The following is a 14,277-nucleotide window of genomic DNA, read 5'->3' as shown; positions in this document are numbered from 1 at the left end:
TCACAAGGGCAAACGAATATTTTACTCTCCGGCTCTAAGAACTCGCGGATTTAGGTCTATTATAGAGGGACCCCTGCTTAATCGGGGGGGAGAAGAATCGTGCGCTCTCCGTTGTCCCGATTTTTGCGCATTGCCCGCGCAAAAGTCGATCGATCGTCTTCTTCTCTGGAATCGCGCTTGCGATTCTACTCTCTTCTTGTTCTCCGCGATGGCGTTCTGATTTTCTTGGAATATTTTCGTCATCGTCGTCTTTCCCTTGCTTCGGCCATGGTAGGAGCCGGATTCGCAGTGCTTCGAGCGCTCCGTGCGGGCATGGAGCAGCAGAACGAGCCGATAACGCGGCTCCTGGATTTCTCGCTCATGCCGATCGCCAAGGTCCTTGTAATGTGCGCGCTGGGAGCGATTATGGCGTCACCGCGGATCAATATCCTCACGGCGAACACCAGGAAGCAACTGAGCAAGGTGCGCGAAAAATTTTGTGTGTCCCTTTCTGTCGTGCTCTCGCCGTGCTTAACACTTTGCTTTGTTCTTAATGTAGCTTGTTTTTACTCTGTTTCTACCTTGCTTAATCTTCACGAAGCTTGGATCGGCAGTGACGTTGCAGAAAATGCTCGAATGGTCGGTCTGAAGATTGTAGTTTCTTAATGTTTGATCGATGCTGATGTGGTGATCCTGTGATGTAGGTGGTTCATTCCAGTGAATGTTTTGCTCGCTACAATTCTTGGCTGCGCGCTTGGATGGCTTGTGGCTGTCATCATCAAACCTCCTCGAGAGTTTTTCAATCTGACGATTGTTATGATCGGTGTTGGTGCGTTATACTTGCTAGCTTCACTCGAGTTTATGCATAATCTAACCTCTCGTAAGTGACTCTTTCTAACTTCTCTTTGTGACTTTTGCCAGGGAATATCGGGAACATCCCTCTTGTGCTGCTTGGAGCCGTGTGTCGTGACGACGAGAATCCTTTTGGCGACCCCGCGACGTGCAATGCGCAATCCGTGGCCTACATATCGTTTGGTCAATGGGTAATAAGTTGTTTTCATATCTTTATTTGCTTCGCTTTCTGAGCAAACGCGTGCAGGTTGGAGCGGTGATAGCATATACGTTCGTGATGCGCATGCTGAGACCTCCGAAAGGTGACACCACCGCCATTCAAGAATGTGACTTGACGGAGCCTCTGGTGATAAAAATCAACGGCCAGACCGCAGTTGTGAATCCCCTCGAGGTTCCTGTGGTGAAAGACTACCCGCAGCTTACCGCGTATGCAGAAGATGAGTGGAAGGATCCCGCACATAACAAGGTTCAAGAGTCTTTTATCCTCTGTCAAACACGCACTGACGAGTGACGTTTCTTTGCAGCATGCACTTTTGAGGAAGTTCCTAGCAACTCTCAGGAGTGTCATGCAGCCAGCGATAAACGCTTCAGTAAGTATGCTTTTCTTCCATCGTGCTTTCTCAAAGTCGCGAGGTGTCTTTAGATCCTGGCCCTTGTCGTAGGAGCAATACCATTTTTGAAGTACCTCTTCTTGGATGACGATGGAGCGCTGTTTTTTCTGTCTGACGCCTTGAACATAACGGGGTACGCTTCTAAATAACGCTCGTTCAGTTGAATCTAAACGCCACGTCTAAATGCCACACAGGTCGGCGATGGTGCCTTGCATGATGCTCGTCCTCGGTGCAAGCCTTGCTAAAGGTACACACATTCTAATCTTTAAGACCCTGTGTCCTTTTCCTAACTGCTGGTGTGCGATGGCAGGCCCGGGAGCGTCCAGCCTTGGCATGAAAACAACCGTTACGATCACGGTTGTGAGGCTTCTAGTCATGCCAGCGATCGGATTACTTGTCGTGGAGGGGGCAGATCGACTGAGCCTCATCCCCGCTCAGAACAAACTCTTCCGCTTCGTTCTTCTCTTGCAACACTCGATGCCATCGTCGATTCTAGCTGGTAAGTCAGTGCTAAAATTCTATCCAGTCTCTTATGCGACTCGCTTTTACCAGGAACCGTGGCAAGCATTCAGGGCCATGGAGAGAAAGAAATATCGGCAGTTTTGTTCTGGGAGCACATATGCGCCGTGTTTACGATGACCGCATGGCTGGTCCTCTTCCTCAACCATCTCTTTTGAGAACTGGTACGCGAAGATACGAGAAATAGTTTTGTTGTTGTTGTACAGGCTTCTCACCGAATCGTGAGAACGAAAAGACAAAGGCTGGTTGTATATTGGACACGTAAGTTATTTACTGTTATCACAGCGATGCCTTGAAATTTAATAACGGGAAATTTTTTGTCGACTGATGAGTTGTGTTTGTTTCTTCCTTGAGAATTTACATAGCTCCTCGCAAATGGCTGCTGGCCGGTGGCTAAAAATTTCCAGCACTGGACGACAAAGCGATGATCAAGGTACTTACTTGGTTCTTCCTTGAAGCTGCTAAAATTCTTTTATACTTGTGCTGTAGATCCAGCAACGATCTCGAGGATCTCTCCAGTGATCTTGGCTTGTCGCTGCCGGTTGTAACTGATGGACAGGGCCTTCTTGAGATCCGAGGCATTCTCACTGGCGTTGTTCATGGCGTTCATCCTCGAGGCGAGCTCGCTGGCCACGGACTCCTGCAGCGCTCGCAGGAGCTGGCTGTTGAGGTAGAGTGGCAGCAGCGCGTCGAGGATCTGGACGGGCTCCTGCTCGAAGATCATGACCCCGCTAAACGGAGTCACCTCCGTCTTGAACGTATCACGCTCGACCGTGAGCTTGCCGTCCTTGGTGGTAAGCCGGAACATCTCATCCTCGTCCGCGTCGACACAGTTTCCATTGATGTCGCAGACCTGTCCCTGTGGAGAGAGCGGCAGCAGCGTGTGGATCACTGGCTCCGACTTGATGAGCGACACGAACTTGGTGTAGAGGAGCTCCACCTTGTCCACCTCCTCGCTCACGAACAGCGCGAAGAGCTCGTCGGCGATGGCCTGGGCCTCCGAGGTTGTGGGAGCCGAGCCGGTCTGGTACGTCTTGTCCAGTGGGATGTATGGCCGCCTCGTGAAGTAAGCATTGCCTTTCTTTCCAATGCTGATCACCGTGAGCTCCACAGTGTCCTTGAGCTGCCGCATCCTCTCCTCGGCCTTCTTGAGCACTGTGTTGTTGAATCCTCCGCAGAGGCCTCGATCGCCAGTGACGACGACGAGCGCGACCTTCTTCACGGGCCTCACTTTGGTGAGAGGAGTGTCCACGTCCTCGAGCTGCAATCTCTCGTTGACGTTGTAGAGCACCTGGACGAGCGCCTCGGAAAAGGGGCGGCCGTTCACCACGGCCTCCTGGGCTCTACGCACCTTGGCCGCCGCCACCAGCTTCATGGCGTCGGTGATCTTCTGCGTGTTCTTCACCGTGTCGATGCGATCGCGGAGATCCTTGAGGCTGCACACCGCCACAGAGCGTCCCCGGCTGGCCCTGCTCTCGAGCTCGCCGCACAGCTCGCCGCCGCCGACGAAATCCGAGCGGCGCAGCTTGGAGAATTCGCAGCTGCCGCTCGGGCTGGCGACGCACCTTCTGGATCGGGAAGCTCCGGCCATCGTCATGGATGGGATCGCGCACGCCATTGCCTCTACCCCTCTCGCTAGAGAGCCCTAAATTTCAAAGTTGTGTGGTGCTCGCTCGCCTCATCCGCCATCGGACGACTGGCGTTGCTTCGATTTGCATCCGACGGCTCGACGCCACAGCCTCATCCACAAAAAAATCTTTTTGGCGCGCAAAAGTATATCCTATTTATTTTAGGGTTATGGAAACAGCGTGAGGGCTGGCAGCCGGCGAGGACGCCGGCTGCGAATGCCTCGCGTGAAATGTATCCTGCGTGAGGCGCCACTGCTTCTTTTTTGGCATCGGTGTCGCCGCAGCTCTTGATCAGGGGTAAAAGGACGCTGGAAACCTGGAAATCCGTCGTCGGGACGCTGGAAATCTGGTGTTGAAGGTATTCTCGCTATTCTTCCTCGCAGATCATTGCTGCTGGCATTGAAGCTGGCCAGGTATCCGAGGTTAGTGAGCTCTCACCTTGCAAGTGGTTAGGGATCCCAGGCTTTCGAGCTGACCAAGCTCGCTAGGGATGGTTCCAGAGAAGCTGTTTAAAGAGAGATTGAAGCTCCGGAGTGCGATGATTTTTCCCAGCTCTGGAGGAATGGTGCCACTCAAGTTATTTGACGACACGTCTATGGTGGTGGTGATGGTGAAGAAGCCTCCCACTGTACGAAACACTCCTTTCCAGTCGACAAGAATGGCAGTGTCAAGGAAGGAAGCCCGGTTGCGAGCAAACTCTTGGTATATTGCATCTCCATTTGCGTGAGTCCACTGTGAACATATGATTTCCACTCAGTCGTTCTGGGGAAGAACGGAAAGGCCGGTTTGTTGCCTGGTGGAACAACTTGCAAGCGAATTCCTCCTCGTAAGGCCAGGATTTGCAGTCTGGGATGGATCCACTGAGATGGTTGAAGGCCAAGCTGAGTATGTCCATGTTGACGAAGCCACACAGCTCATCTGGCAAGCTTCCAGTCAGCTTTTTTCTGCTCAAGTTCATGAAGGCGAGACGATAGGTGCTGTTTTCGATGTCAAGGCCTCCGGTTAAATTGCTACCAGAGAGATCCAACTTGACTAGTTTGGTGAAGATGTTCTATGGGATGGGGCCTGAGAAGATGTTATTGCCAGCGGTCCAGCAAGTCTCGCAGGTTTTCAAGTCCAGCGGGAAGCTCTCCACTGAGCGCATTGCCGAAGTTCACAAGGGATGTAGCATTGGCGATGCTCGCTGGAAGGCTGCCAGGTTATTGCAGAGGTTGAGAACCAACAGCCTTGGAGAGAACAAGCTGCTTCGAATCGTTCCTTGGAGTTCGTTCCTCTGCGCCAAGAATGCCTTCCAGTCTTGTACAGTTGGAGGAATGCTGCCAGATAGCTGGTTTTTAGCAACAGCACCTCGGCAAGCATTCGCTGGTAGTGGTGATCTACAATGGTCGACTTGCCCAGGTCGGGTGAGCTACAATGGTGAGCTTCCAAACTCGAGAGCATTGACTTGTCCAACAACAACTTTAGTGGAGGATTTCCAAAGTTGAGGTATGCAAGCTTCACGCACTCGAACTAAAGTTGTTGTTGGACAGGTCAATGCTCTCCAAGTTTGGAAGTTTGCAAAGACTGTCCATGCCACTACTGAGTCGTCCATCCAAATTCGTGTCACGGAGATGGAGCGATCCAACAGAGTTATTGCGACACACCACTCCCGTCCAGCCGCACGGATTGTTGCCATTGTTCTTCCGGTCACTTAAGATGGTACTTCCAACAAGGCTGGATTTAAACTTGAGCAAGACTAACTTCTCGTCTTGCTCCTGCATGCACAGTGAGAACAGCGGAAGTGAATGGAGAAGCACTGCGCACGAAACATAACATAGATTCATAGTGGAATCTTTGGGAATTGCGATTCAATTTGAAGACGGGCAGAGGTTATGGCCCGGTCGAGTCGCCATGGCAGTTCTTTGTGAAACGAAAGGTTACATGTGGATCATAAACGCAATTTTATTTGCATTACCTCCAACCCATCATATCCACAATCAGATTGAGGCTTGGTTTTACTAAAAAGATTAATTTTCTGTATCTACTTTTCCAATATAAATAACACTTAATTTCATAGTGTATGTTTAACTATTGAGTTTATTCTAATTATAAAACTTATCAGTTCATCACTAAATGGTCCTTCATGGATTGGCTAAATGTTATTGTCAGTCATTAATTGTTGTGATGGCCAACTTCAAATTACATCCTCTTCTTCAAAATCAGTTAAACATTTGTGGCTTGAATAAATACTGAGTGCTTCCAAATATTTATATTTTAAATCTAAATTCTAATATAATATATAAATACAATTTAAAGAAATAAAAAATAATTGTCCTGAATGAACAAATATCTCTATGATTTTAAGAGATAGCTTACTTCAGGCGGACAAAAACATATTTTTCTTATGGGCGATAAAAGAACAGAGTCACGGCCAGCGCGGACACGAAGCCGGCGAGGGTGCCGATTGCAAATGCCTCGACCGAAATATCTGTGGCATGTGGCGCCGCCATTTCTTCCGCATTGGTGTCGCCGCAGCTCTTGATCAGGGGTAATCCGCACAGACCGCTGTTCGATTGGAAGCACGACGCCGGAAATCTGGTGTTGAAGGTATTCTCGCTTGGGATTCTTCCTCGCAGATCGTTGCTGCTGGCATTGAAGCTGGCCAGGTATCCAAGGTTAGTGAGCGAGGATGGAATCTGGCCAGATAAGTGGTTGCTGGATACATCCAGGGATTCCAGGTTTTGGAGCTGACCAATCTCGCCAGGAATTCCTCCAGAGAAGCTGTTGAACGAGAGATTTAAGCTCCGGAGGGCGATGAGTCTTCCCAGCTCTGGTGGAATGGAGCCCGTGAGCCTGTTGGACGACACATCTATGGTGGTGGTGGTGGTAAATACATCTCCAACCAGCCGAAACGTTCCTTTCCAGTCGACAAGGATGGAGTAGCCTTGCATTTGCCGGAACAAGTTCCGGCTATCTAGGAATGCCGTCCTCCAGTCGAAGTATACCGAGTCTCCAAACATCTGAGTCCACTGCGCTAGAAAAGGCTTCCAGTCGGTGGTTCTTGGGAAGAACGGGAACGCCGGCCTGTTGCCTTGAGGGACGACTTGCAATCCTCGGAGTCCCTGGAGCTCACTTGGGAACTCTCCTCGCAAAGAGTTGTGCGAGAGGTCGAGGATTTGCAACGAGGACAGGTTTCCAAGGCAGTCTGGAATGAAGCCGTCGAGATGGTTGAAGGCCAGGCTGAGTACGTGCATGTTGATGAAACCACAGAGCTCACTTCGCAAGCTTCCAGTGAGCTGGTTCCTGCTCAAGTCCATGAAGACGAGATGGCTGCTGCTGTTGTCGATGCCAAGTTCTCCACTGAAGTTGTTGCCGGAGACATCCAGCATGACCGGTCTAGAGAACAAGCTTGGCGGGATGGAGCCCGAGAACCTGTTGTTTCCTGCGGAGAAGTCCAGCAGATCAACCAGGTTTGCAAGTCCAGCAGGAAGCTCTCCACTGAGCTCGTTGTTGCAAATTCCGAGGAAGGCAAGTGATGTAGCGTTGCCGATGCTCGCCGGAAGGCTGCCATGGAGCTGGTTACTGCAGAGGTTGAGGGCCAGTAGACTTGGAGTGAAAAAGCTGGCGGGAATGGTCCCTTCGAGCTGGTTGCTGGGTGCATAGAAGACTTCCAGTTTTGTACAGTTGGAGTATGAAGGAGGAATGCTGCCGGAGAGATTGTTTCCATCCAGACCGACGAAGCTGAGGCGATCACCTCGACAAAGATTTGCTGGTAATGGACCAGTTAAACCGTTCAGTGCTGCCTCGAAGTCTTCCAGCGCAGAGTGGAGGCCAAACTCTTGTGGGATCTCACCGCCAAGTCTGTTTTCAAAGACCGAAATGCGTCTCAAGCTGGGAAGCCTGGCCAGTTCCACGGGGATGCCACCGCTCAGGTTGTTCCCTGCTAGTCGCAACACTTCCAACCGCCTGAGCTGAGAAAATGCGAGAGGAATCCTCCCCGAAAGGATGTTCTTCCACAGCTGGAGCTCGCGGAGCCTGGACAGTCTGCCAAACTCACCAGGTATTTCTCCAGTTAGCTTGTTCTTTGCCAGGGACAACATTCTTAGATTGATCATGCTGATGTTCCAGGGAATAGTGCCACTCAGGTTGTTCCTGGAGAGATCAAGTAGTCGCAAGGTCTCTATGCGCATCATGTCCCAAGGGATTTGTCCCTGTATTCCATTCCGCGAGAGATCAAGCACCAGCAGCCGGCTAAGATTGCGGAAGCCCGACGCAGGAAGCTCACCAGAGATGCCATTGAAGCTCAAGTTGAGGTATCTAAGCTTGACACACTCGATCAACTGGTCTGGAAATCCTCCACTGAAATTGTTGCTTGACAGGTCGATGCTCTCCAAGGCTGGAAGCTGGCAAAGATTGTTGATTCCACTGAGGCGTCCACGCAAGTTCATACCAGAGAGATGGATCGATCGGACAGAAGAATTGCTACAGGCGACTCCTTCCCAGCCACAGGGACTTGAGTAATTGCTGCCACTGTTCTTCCAGTCGCTTAAGATCGTGGCATTTCCATCAAGGCTGGATTTAAACCCGAGTAAGATCTTCGTCTCCTCACGTGTGCATAGCGAGAAAGGCAGAAGGAGCAATGCGACCGAAGCATAGCAAATGATAGCATTCATGACAGAAATCTTGGATGCTGCTCGACAGCGCTGCGACGGCTGTATACTCGAATTTCAAAGTCGCGGTCAAGCCCGAGACAACGTTTTTCTCAATCACGAAAGTGAAACGTTTGAATTTTCAAAAGTTAGGGCATATTATATTACTACTTTTTACCACTTTTTGAGCCTTTAAATTTGTACTATGGAGTTTCTCTTGCTTCTGAATGGTTTAGTGACTTTTTATGAGTTTTTTTTTCTAATATAAAATTATTCTCAAATCTTATTTTGCTTATGACTGTAGCATTTTCTCTAAAATTTGTCAGGGCTTTTAAATTATAATGTTTAGTTATTTTAAGCTCTCTTTTTTTTTGAGAAAATTGAGCTTACACAATAATTTAGTATTTAGATCTTAACAGTCAAGTATAAAATATAAATAAAGAACTTAAATCTAATGGGTTTGATTTTGCAAAAACTATAAGTAATTATTTTTATCCTTAATACATCTATTCCATTAAGTTATCATTCCTTTAGTTGAGTGCTACACTTATTAAATATGAAAGTAAGGATTTTAATTAAAACTAAAATTTAATATGGGTAATGAATAAGGATGAATATCTCCCTTTAATATTGTAATAAATTTTTTTTATTCCAGATGATATTTTGCCTTATAATTCTTAAATTTTCTTGATGATCCCACTACTATAAATATTTTTGTAATTTATAAAACTTCATTAAAACAAAATATTTTAGTTTTTATCTAAACTAATTTTATTTTTACTGGATTAATATATTATTATTTAACAATAAAAATTTCACAACTAGTTATGATTTTAGAAGGCTAATTTATATAGTAATGGTATATTTTGCAACTATTAAAAAATTTATAATTTTTCATAAGTGAGAAGAGTTGTTTGATTTTTATAATTAGAGGTGAGTCATGTAAAAAAAATCTTTCATAAAATAACTCTATCTTTTTGTTTGTTTAAGCAGGGATGGTAATGAATATACCTAGAATATGCTTGAATATTTTAGGATATTCTGGTGGTTATTCATTTAGATTAATTTCATATTTATAATTTATAAACATGTTTATAATTTATAAACTTTTCTAACCACTTTGTATCATCATGAGCATATGTGGTTTTTGGAGCATGAGCCAAAGAAACCATATAATGTATAGTGCATTGGTTGGGTTCTATGTCCAGAATGGCAATTGCAAGGGAGCTCTCAAAGTTCCATTGCCAAGGCCCTCAATGCAGCCACCACCATGAAGCAGAGAATCTGGAGCTCCAGGGCTGGATGGATGAGGCAGCCAATGATCCATGTGAAGGGAAGAATGAAAAAGAGGAGGAGTGCTCATAGGGGGCTCCCAGCCTCAATTGCAACAAGCATGAAGTATTGAAACCAGCTCGGAGATTTGAGCAAGGCCCCCTCGAGATCAATCATGATGCTATTGTTGTTCCTGGCCACTGTATTCTCCATTAGCTCCAATGGATTGCTCTTGTCCCTGGGAAGCGTCAAGAAAATCATATTTGAACTAGTGAATTGATTGAGAATTGCCTCTCCCTGAAGGTTTGAGTTGAGAGCCATGATCCAGGATCAGAAACCCACCAAGGCAGTACTGATCCAGAATCAATCAATCAACCTGGAACACATCCATGGATGGAGCTTAGATCTTCCTCCATATGGCTGCTAGAAAACAAAGATCAGTGGAAGAAAGAGAGTCTTTTCAAAGAGGAGTCATTGGGAAGAGCAAATTGAGGCTCGATTTATGGACAGTGACCAAACCTTGAGTTTTGGAGGAAACCATGACATAAACATTGGGCTTTGACTTAGATGCATGAGTCCACGCAAATGACAATCTTTCTATTCCTATTCCTTCCTCTTTTTTAAAGCAACAGATGGAGGGAGATTGTAGCAGCCGAGGAGTGGAGTCAAGTTGCTTCTAGCTTTAGCTTGGACGATGATGAGAAGTATCTAGCAAGGATGTTTACAACAAGGAGAGTTAGTGCATGAAAAGGTTGAAAAGGTTTGTCCCATGTGGAATTGGTATATTATCTACCCTAACCCTAATTGATGGATTTTATTTTTAGCTCAAAGTTTTTTTTGTTTAAGTGAAGTCTAGTTTATTTTTGGCTCTTTTTACTAATAAAATTAACTAAAGGTAATTCTGTTTAATCAATCATATAGATATGTCAAATTTTGATTGTGCTATGGATGTTGTTCAGTCGTCACCCCTTGAGGATATGTCAACAGAAACAAATTATTATGAAGGTTTGGTTTTTCTCTTTATTCTTTAGTATTTCTTGATTTATTTCTTTTTGGTTTTGTAGTTTCACAAGCAAAGACAAAGTTGACCATCCTAAAAGCCACTATTGCATCACTTAACTTTGAAAAAGTAAATTCAACCAAGATTCTTGAGTTGAAGATTTTATCTATGTATGGTTTTGAAATCCTTTTTTTTCTGTAGTTTTGATTTACTTTTCGCCTAGGTATGGAACTTATATAGTTCATCTTGCACAGAACACTCTATGAAGTGCAAAATACTTAATTTATATAATGGATTGTATAGATATGCATGGCTTGCAAACTTTAACTGTATATAGCGATTCATCTATGTGTGTGTGATTATATAATAAATTTATGGTTGGCAAATGTTTCTCACTTACAAGATTTGTAATTTAAAAAAAAATTAACAAGATTGTAATTCTCTCACTTCAAATGGATTGAATGACAGAAAAACCTAATTTACCACCATGGAAGTTCAGAAAAAGTTTATTATATTACAGATTCTTCTATCATTCAAATTATAAATGATTTTGATGTTAAACTAAGATTACTGCCAACTAAAGCCAACTTCATCTTTAATGGCTACTAGAGTTTATCCACAAGCTATACATGCTGTTATAATCAACATTGGTGTTTTTCCTAAAATAAAGATTGTTTTTTCTTATAATCCTTTGGACGTAACTATGGTAATGTTTTTTCCTATTTAATTTTCTATTTCTAAGATATTTTTCACAGCTCTATATGCATCTAGAGCGTGAAGAGCAGTATCATCATATTGTACCAGATTTATATGCTGGATACATGCCAAAGTTTTTATTTTTTAATATTATGAAAAGCATGAGTGTATCAGGTGATTTAGCAACACTTGGAAGTACTTTATTTTTGCTACTAGTTGATTCAAACAAAATTCAGAGGCTCAATGAAGTTTATAGAAATGCACCGTGGCCTCACTTCTAAAGACACCACCCATGGAAAAATAATTTTAAAATCTATGAACTTACTGAAATAATGAGGCAAAAAGATTATATAATCTTTATAAAAGATTTAAATAAAATAAAAATAGGAGAACAAACAGATAAGAAGCTATAATAACAAGTCACCACAGATACATATAACACAAAATATTATTCTATATTTGCAACTAATGAACAAGTAAAAGAACATAATGAAAAATAATACAACACATACAAGGTAAAGATATAATTATAGAAGCACAAGACAAATATGGAAATTCCTGTCCTATATATTTCACACTGCCAGATGACACAAGAAAAACACAAGGAGTACATAAAATATTACATTTTAAAAGAAAATGGCAATTGAAATAACACAAAATATAGCAACAGAAGATGGATTAATAAATGGAGCAGATGGAGTATTACAAGATGTAACCCAGATTGAACAAGAACAAATAATGTGGATAGAATTCCCAAATATAAAAACAGGTGAAAAATCAAGAGCTAAAGAAAACATAATAATAAAGCAAAATAATGAAAAAACTGGACACCAATAAAAAAACTAACAAGAATAATAAATATTACTAAAAATAAAAATTATGTTATAAGTAGAACCCAATTTCCAGTACAACCATGTGCAAGAAGAACAATACATAGAACACAAGGATCAACAGTCATGCAATTAAGATATGACCCATATAAAATAAAATATCCAGAACAAGCATATACAGCATTATCAAGAGCATAAACACTAAAAGGTAGACATTTATATAGATCAAATGAACATAAACATATTAAAATCAATAAAGATGCAGTTAAGGAAATAATAAGAATGACAGCAGAAGCACCATGGCAAATTGATTTAATAGATTTACAAAAAGAAAAAATAGCTAACCAAATAGTTATACAAATTCTAAATACAAGATCTATTACTGCACATCAAGAAGATATAAAGAGTGATTCACATTTATTAACATCCGATATAATATGTATGCAAGAAGTAAGAACCCAAAAACATGAGGATTTATATTTTATTAAATATAAATCATATATACATGAACAACCCCCACATATAGCAATATTGCATACAAATGACTACAAATCAGAAATAGTGGAACATTTTAAAACAGAAACAATGGCAATGTCATATATATCACTAGAAAAAAAAATTAAAAATTACAGATAATAAATTTACATAGAAAACCTGGAACAAATATACAAATATTCATAAAACAACTACAAAAATATATACAGAAAATATATATAAAAAACCAGTAATAATTACAGAAGATTTTAATATTGACTACCAAAAAGAAGAAGCAAAACCACTTCAAATAATAATGGAGAAAGAAGGATACATATAAATAATAAAACACAATACACGTAATAATAAATAATAGATCATATATGGATAAAAGATATAATATATACAAAAGCAGGAATTGCATATTGGACAGATCATAACAAATTATATATCGTAATAAAAAATATTTAAAAACAAAAGCAAGCCAAGCGTTGCTACAACACAATGCACAGCAATTTTATTCTTTCATTATTTTAAAATAAATAATAGAGGTTCTTTTATTCTTGTTCTTCTTCTTATTTAGAAATGAATACTTGGCCTATTATATAAAATTCCAAATTTCCACATGAATTTCTTAAAGCTGTTAAAATGTGTCAGACACATTTAATTTAGTAGAATGGACTTTCATCTTTCTCTCATTGTTATGCTTTTGATTGCTTTGGTGAAAGCACAGGTCTTTTTGAATGAGTTTAATTTTTTTTCTATAACAAAACTATTCCCAAAATCTTATTTGGCTCAGGATTGTGGCTTCTTCTCCAGGACGTGTGGGAGCTATCAAATTACAAGGCTTGGTTACTTTTGGGCTACTTGCTTCAGAGAAAATCGAGCCTACTCAGTGAATTGGTATATCATTCTCAACTATTACGTAGAAAATGTGAATGGAGAGCTCAAACCCGGTGGCTCAGGCTTTGCACAAACATGTGATGGCCTACAAATCGTAAAATTTGACACTGAATCTTCAGATCCCAACCACAGAAGGATAGGAATTGGAGGCTATTGCAAAGATTTCAATGGAACCCAAAACTGGTCACAATTTGATGTGGATTCCCATGTAATGAATAAGGATGGATATCTTAAATGGTGTGGTCCTTGGACATGGTAATAGAAAGGCTTTTTTTTTAAAGCTTCGCGCTACGTGCATGTATTAGGGCTTGCCACTTAATTCTTGGTATTGCAGATGGGCGGAATGCACGACGCCTTTGTGCTTGTCTGCTCCTCCGGGTAGTAATCAATCAATATTTCGTGTAGATTTGAGCTAGACCGCTGAAATGCCGATGGATCGCTTGTTGATCTTGGCTATGATCGCAGGGATCGCTTGCGCTGCACTTAACAGGTGTGATTTTCCACAGGGATTTGTGTTTGGGACTGCTTCTGCTGCTTATCAGGTGATGTCTTGCCTGGATCCATGTAGAAATTTGTTTTGTTTTGCCTTTAGTATGAAGGAGCAGTGGCGGAAGGAGGACGTAGGCCAAGCATTTGGGATACATTCTCACACACACCAGGTTTTATTTTGGTTCCAGCCGAGTTGACAGCCTCCTGTTTTTATTTGTCCAGGAAAAATCATCGATGGCAGTAATGGAGACGTCACAGACGACCAGTATCATCTCTATCAGGTGATAAAAGCTTTGTTTCCACTCTTCATGCGTCTCTTTTTCTTGTTCTAACGAAGAATTTATATCAGGACGACGTACTATTGATGAAAACATGAGCATGGACGCTTATCGCTTC

At 42.7% G+C, this 14,277-nt stretch overlaps 4 protein-coding genes and 1 pseudogene across 5 annotated transcripts; 3 read left to right on the top strand and 2 right to left on the bottom strand.

The window, feature by feature from the left end:
• Nucleotides 1–31: 31 nt before the first annotated feature.
• On the top strand, nucleotides 32–2,283 carry LOC9635772 (protein PIN-LIKES 6). Its single transcript, XM_024672065.1, has 10 exons — nucleotides 32–462; nucleotides 539–618; nucleotides 684–808; nucleotides 901–1,022; nucleotides 1,079–1,297; nucleotides 1,356–1,421; nucleotides 1,475–1,575; nucleotides 1,637–1,689; nucleotides 1,753–1,941; nucleotides 1,995–2,283. Exons 1-10 carry the CDS (start codon nucleotides 268–270, stop codon nucleotides 2,117–2,119), a joined length of 1,275 nt encoding a protein of 424 aa, XP_024527833.1. The 5' UTR covers nucleotides 32–267; the 3' UTR covers nucleotides 2,120–2,283.
• On the bottom strand, nucleotides 2,228–3,611 carry LOC9632333 (ATP synthase gamma chain 1, chloroplastic). Its single transcript, XM_002967049.2, has one exon. The coding sequence runs from the start codon at nucleotides 3,577–3,579 to the stop codon at nucleotides 2,434–2,436; it is 1,146 nt and encodes a 381-aa protein (XP_002967095.2). The 5' UTR covers nucleotides 3,580–3,611; the 3' UTR covers nucleotides 2,228–2,433.
• Nucleotides 3,612–3,765: 154 nt separating this feature from the next.
• LOC9635771 lies at nucleotides 3,766–5,549 on the top strand. Of its 2 annotated transcripts, XR_002992033.1 has the most exons (3): nucleotides 3,766–5,068; nucleotides 5,119–5,287; nucleotides 5,365–5,549. XR_002992033.1 is itself a non-coding variant. In XM_024672067.1 (2 exons), the coding sequence occupies exons 1-2, from the start codon at nucleotides 4,576–4,578 to the stop codon at nucleotides 5,169–5,171; spliced, it is 546 nt and encodes a 181-aa protein (XP_024527835.1). In that variant the 5' UTR covers nucleotides 3,766–4,575; the 3' UTR covers nucleotides 5,172–5,549. The 2 variants fall into 2 exon arrangements, 1 of the variants encoding a protein (XP_024527835.1); XM_024672067.1 differs by having other exon boundaries at nucleotides 5,119–5,549.
• A 421-nt stretch (nucleotides 5,550–5,970) lies between these two features.
• On the bottom strand, nucleotides 5,971–8,241 carry LOC9632332 (leucine-rich repeat receptor-like serine/threonine-protein kinase At1g17230). Its single transcript, XM_024672139.1, has one exon. The coding sequence runs from the start codon at nucleotides 8,239–8,241 to the stop codon at nucleotides 5,971–5,973; it is 2,271 nt and encodes a 756-aa protein (XP_024527907.1).
• A 5,558-nt stretch (nucleotides 8,242–13,799) lies between these two features.
• The window catches only part of LOC9632331, a 1,770-nt pseudogene continuing 1,292 nt past the window's right edge, over nucleotides 13,800–14,277 (top strand).

The sequence above is a fragment of the Selaginella moellendorffii genome, unplaced genomic scaffold (assembly GCF_000143415.4).
Source record: "Selaginella moellendorffii unplaced genomic scaffold, v1.0 SELMOscaffold_8, whole genome shotgun sequence".
NCBI lineage: Eukaryota > Viridiplantae > Streptophyta > Lycopodiopsida > Selaginellales > Selaginellaceae > Selaginella > Selaginella moellendorffii.
The sequence above is the reverse complement of the archived record's forward strand: the minus strand, read 5'-3'. Positions and strand labels throughout refer to the sequence as shown.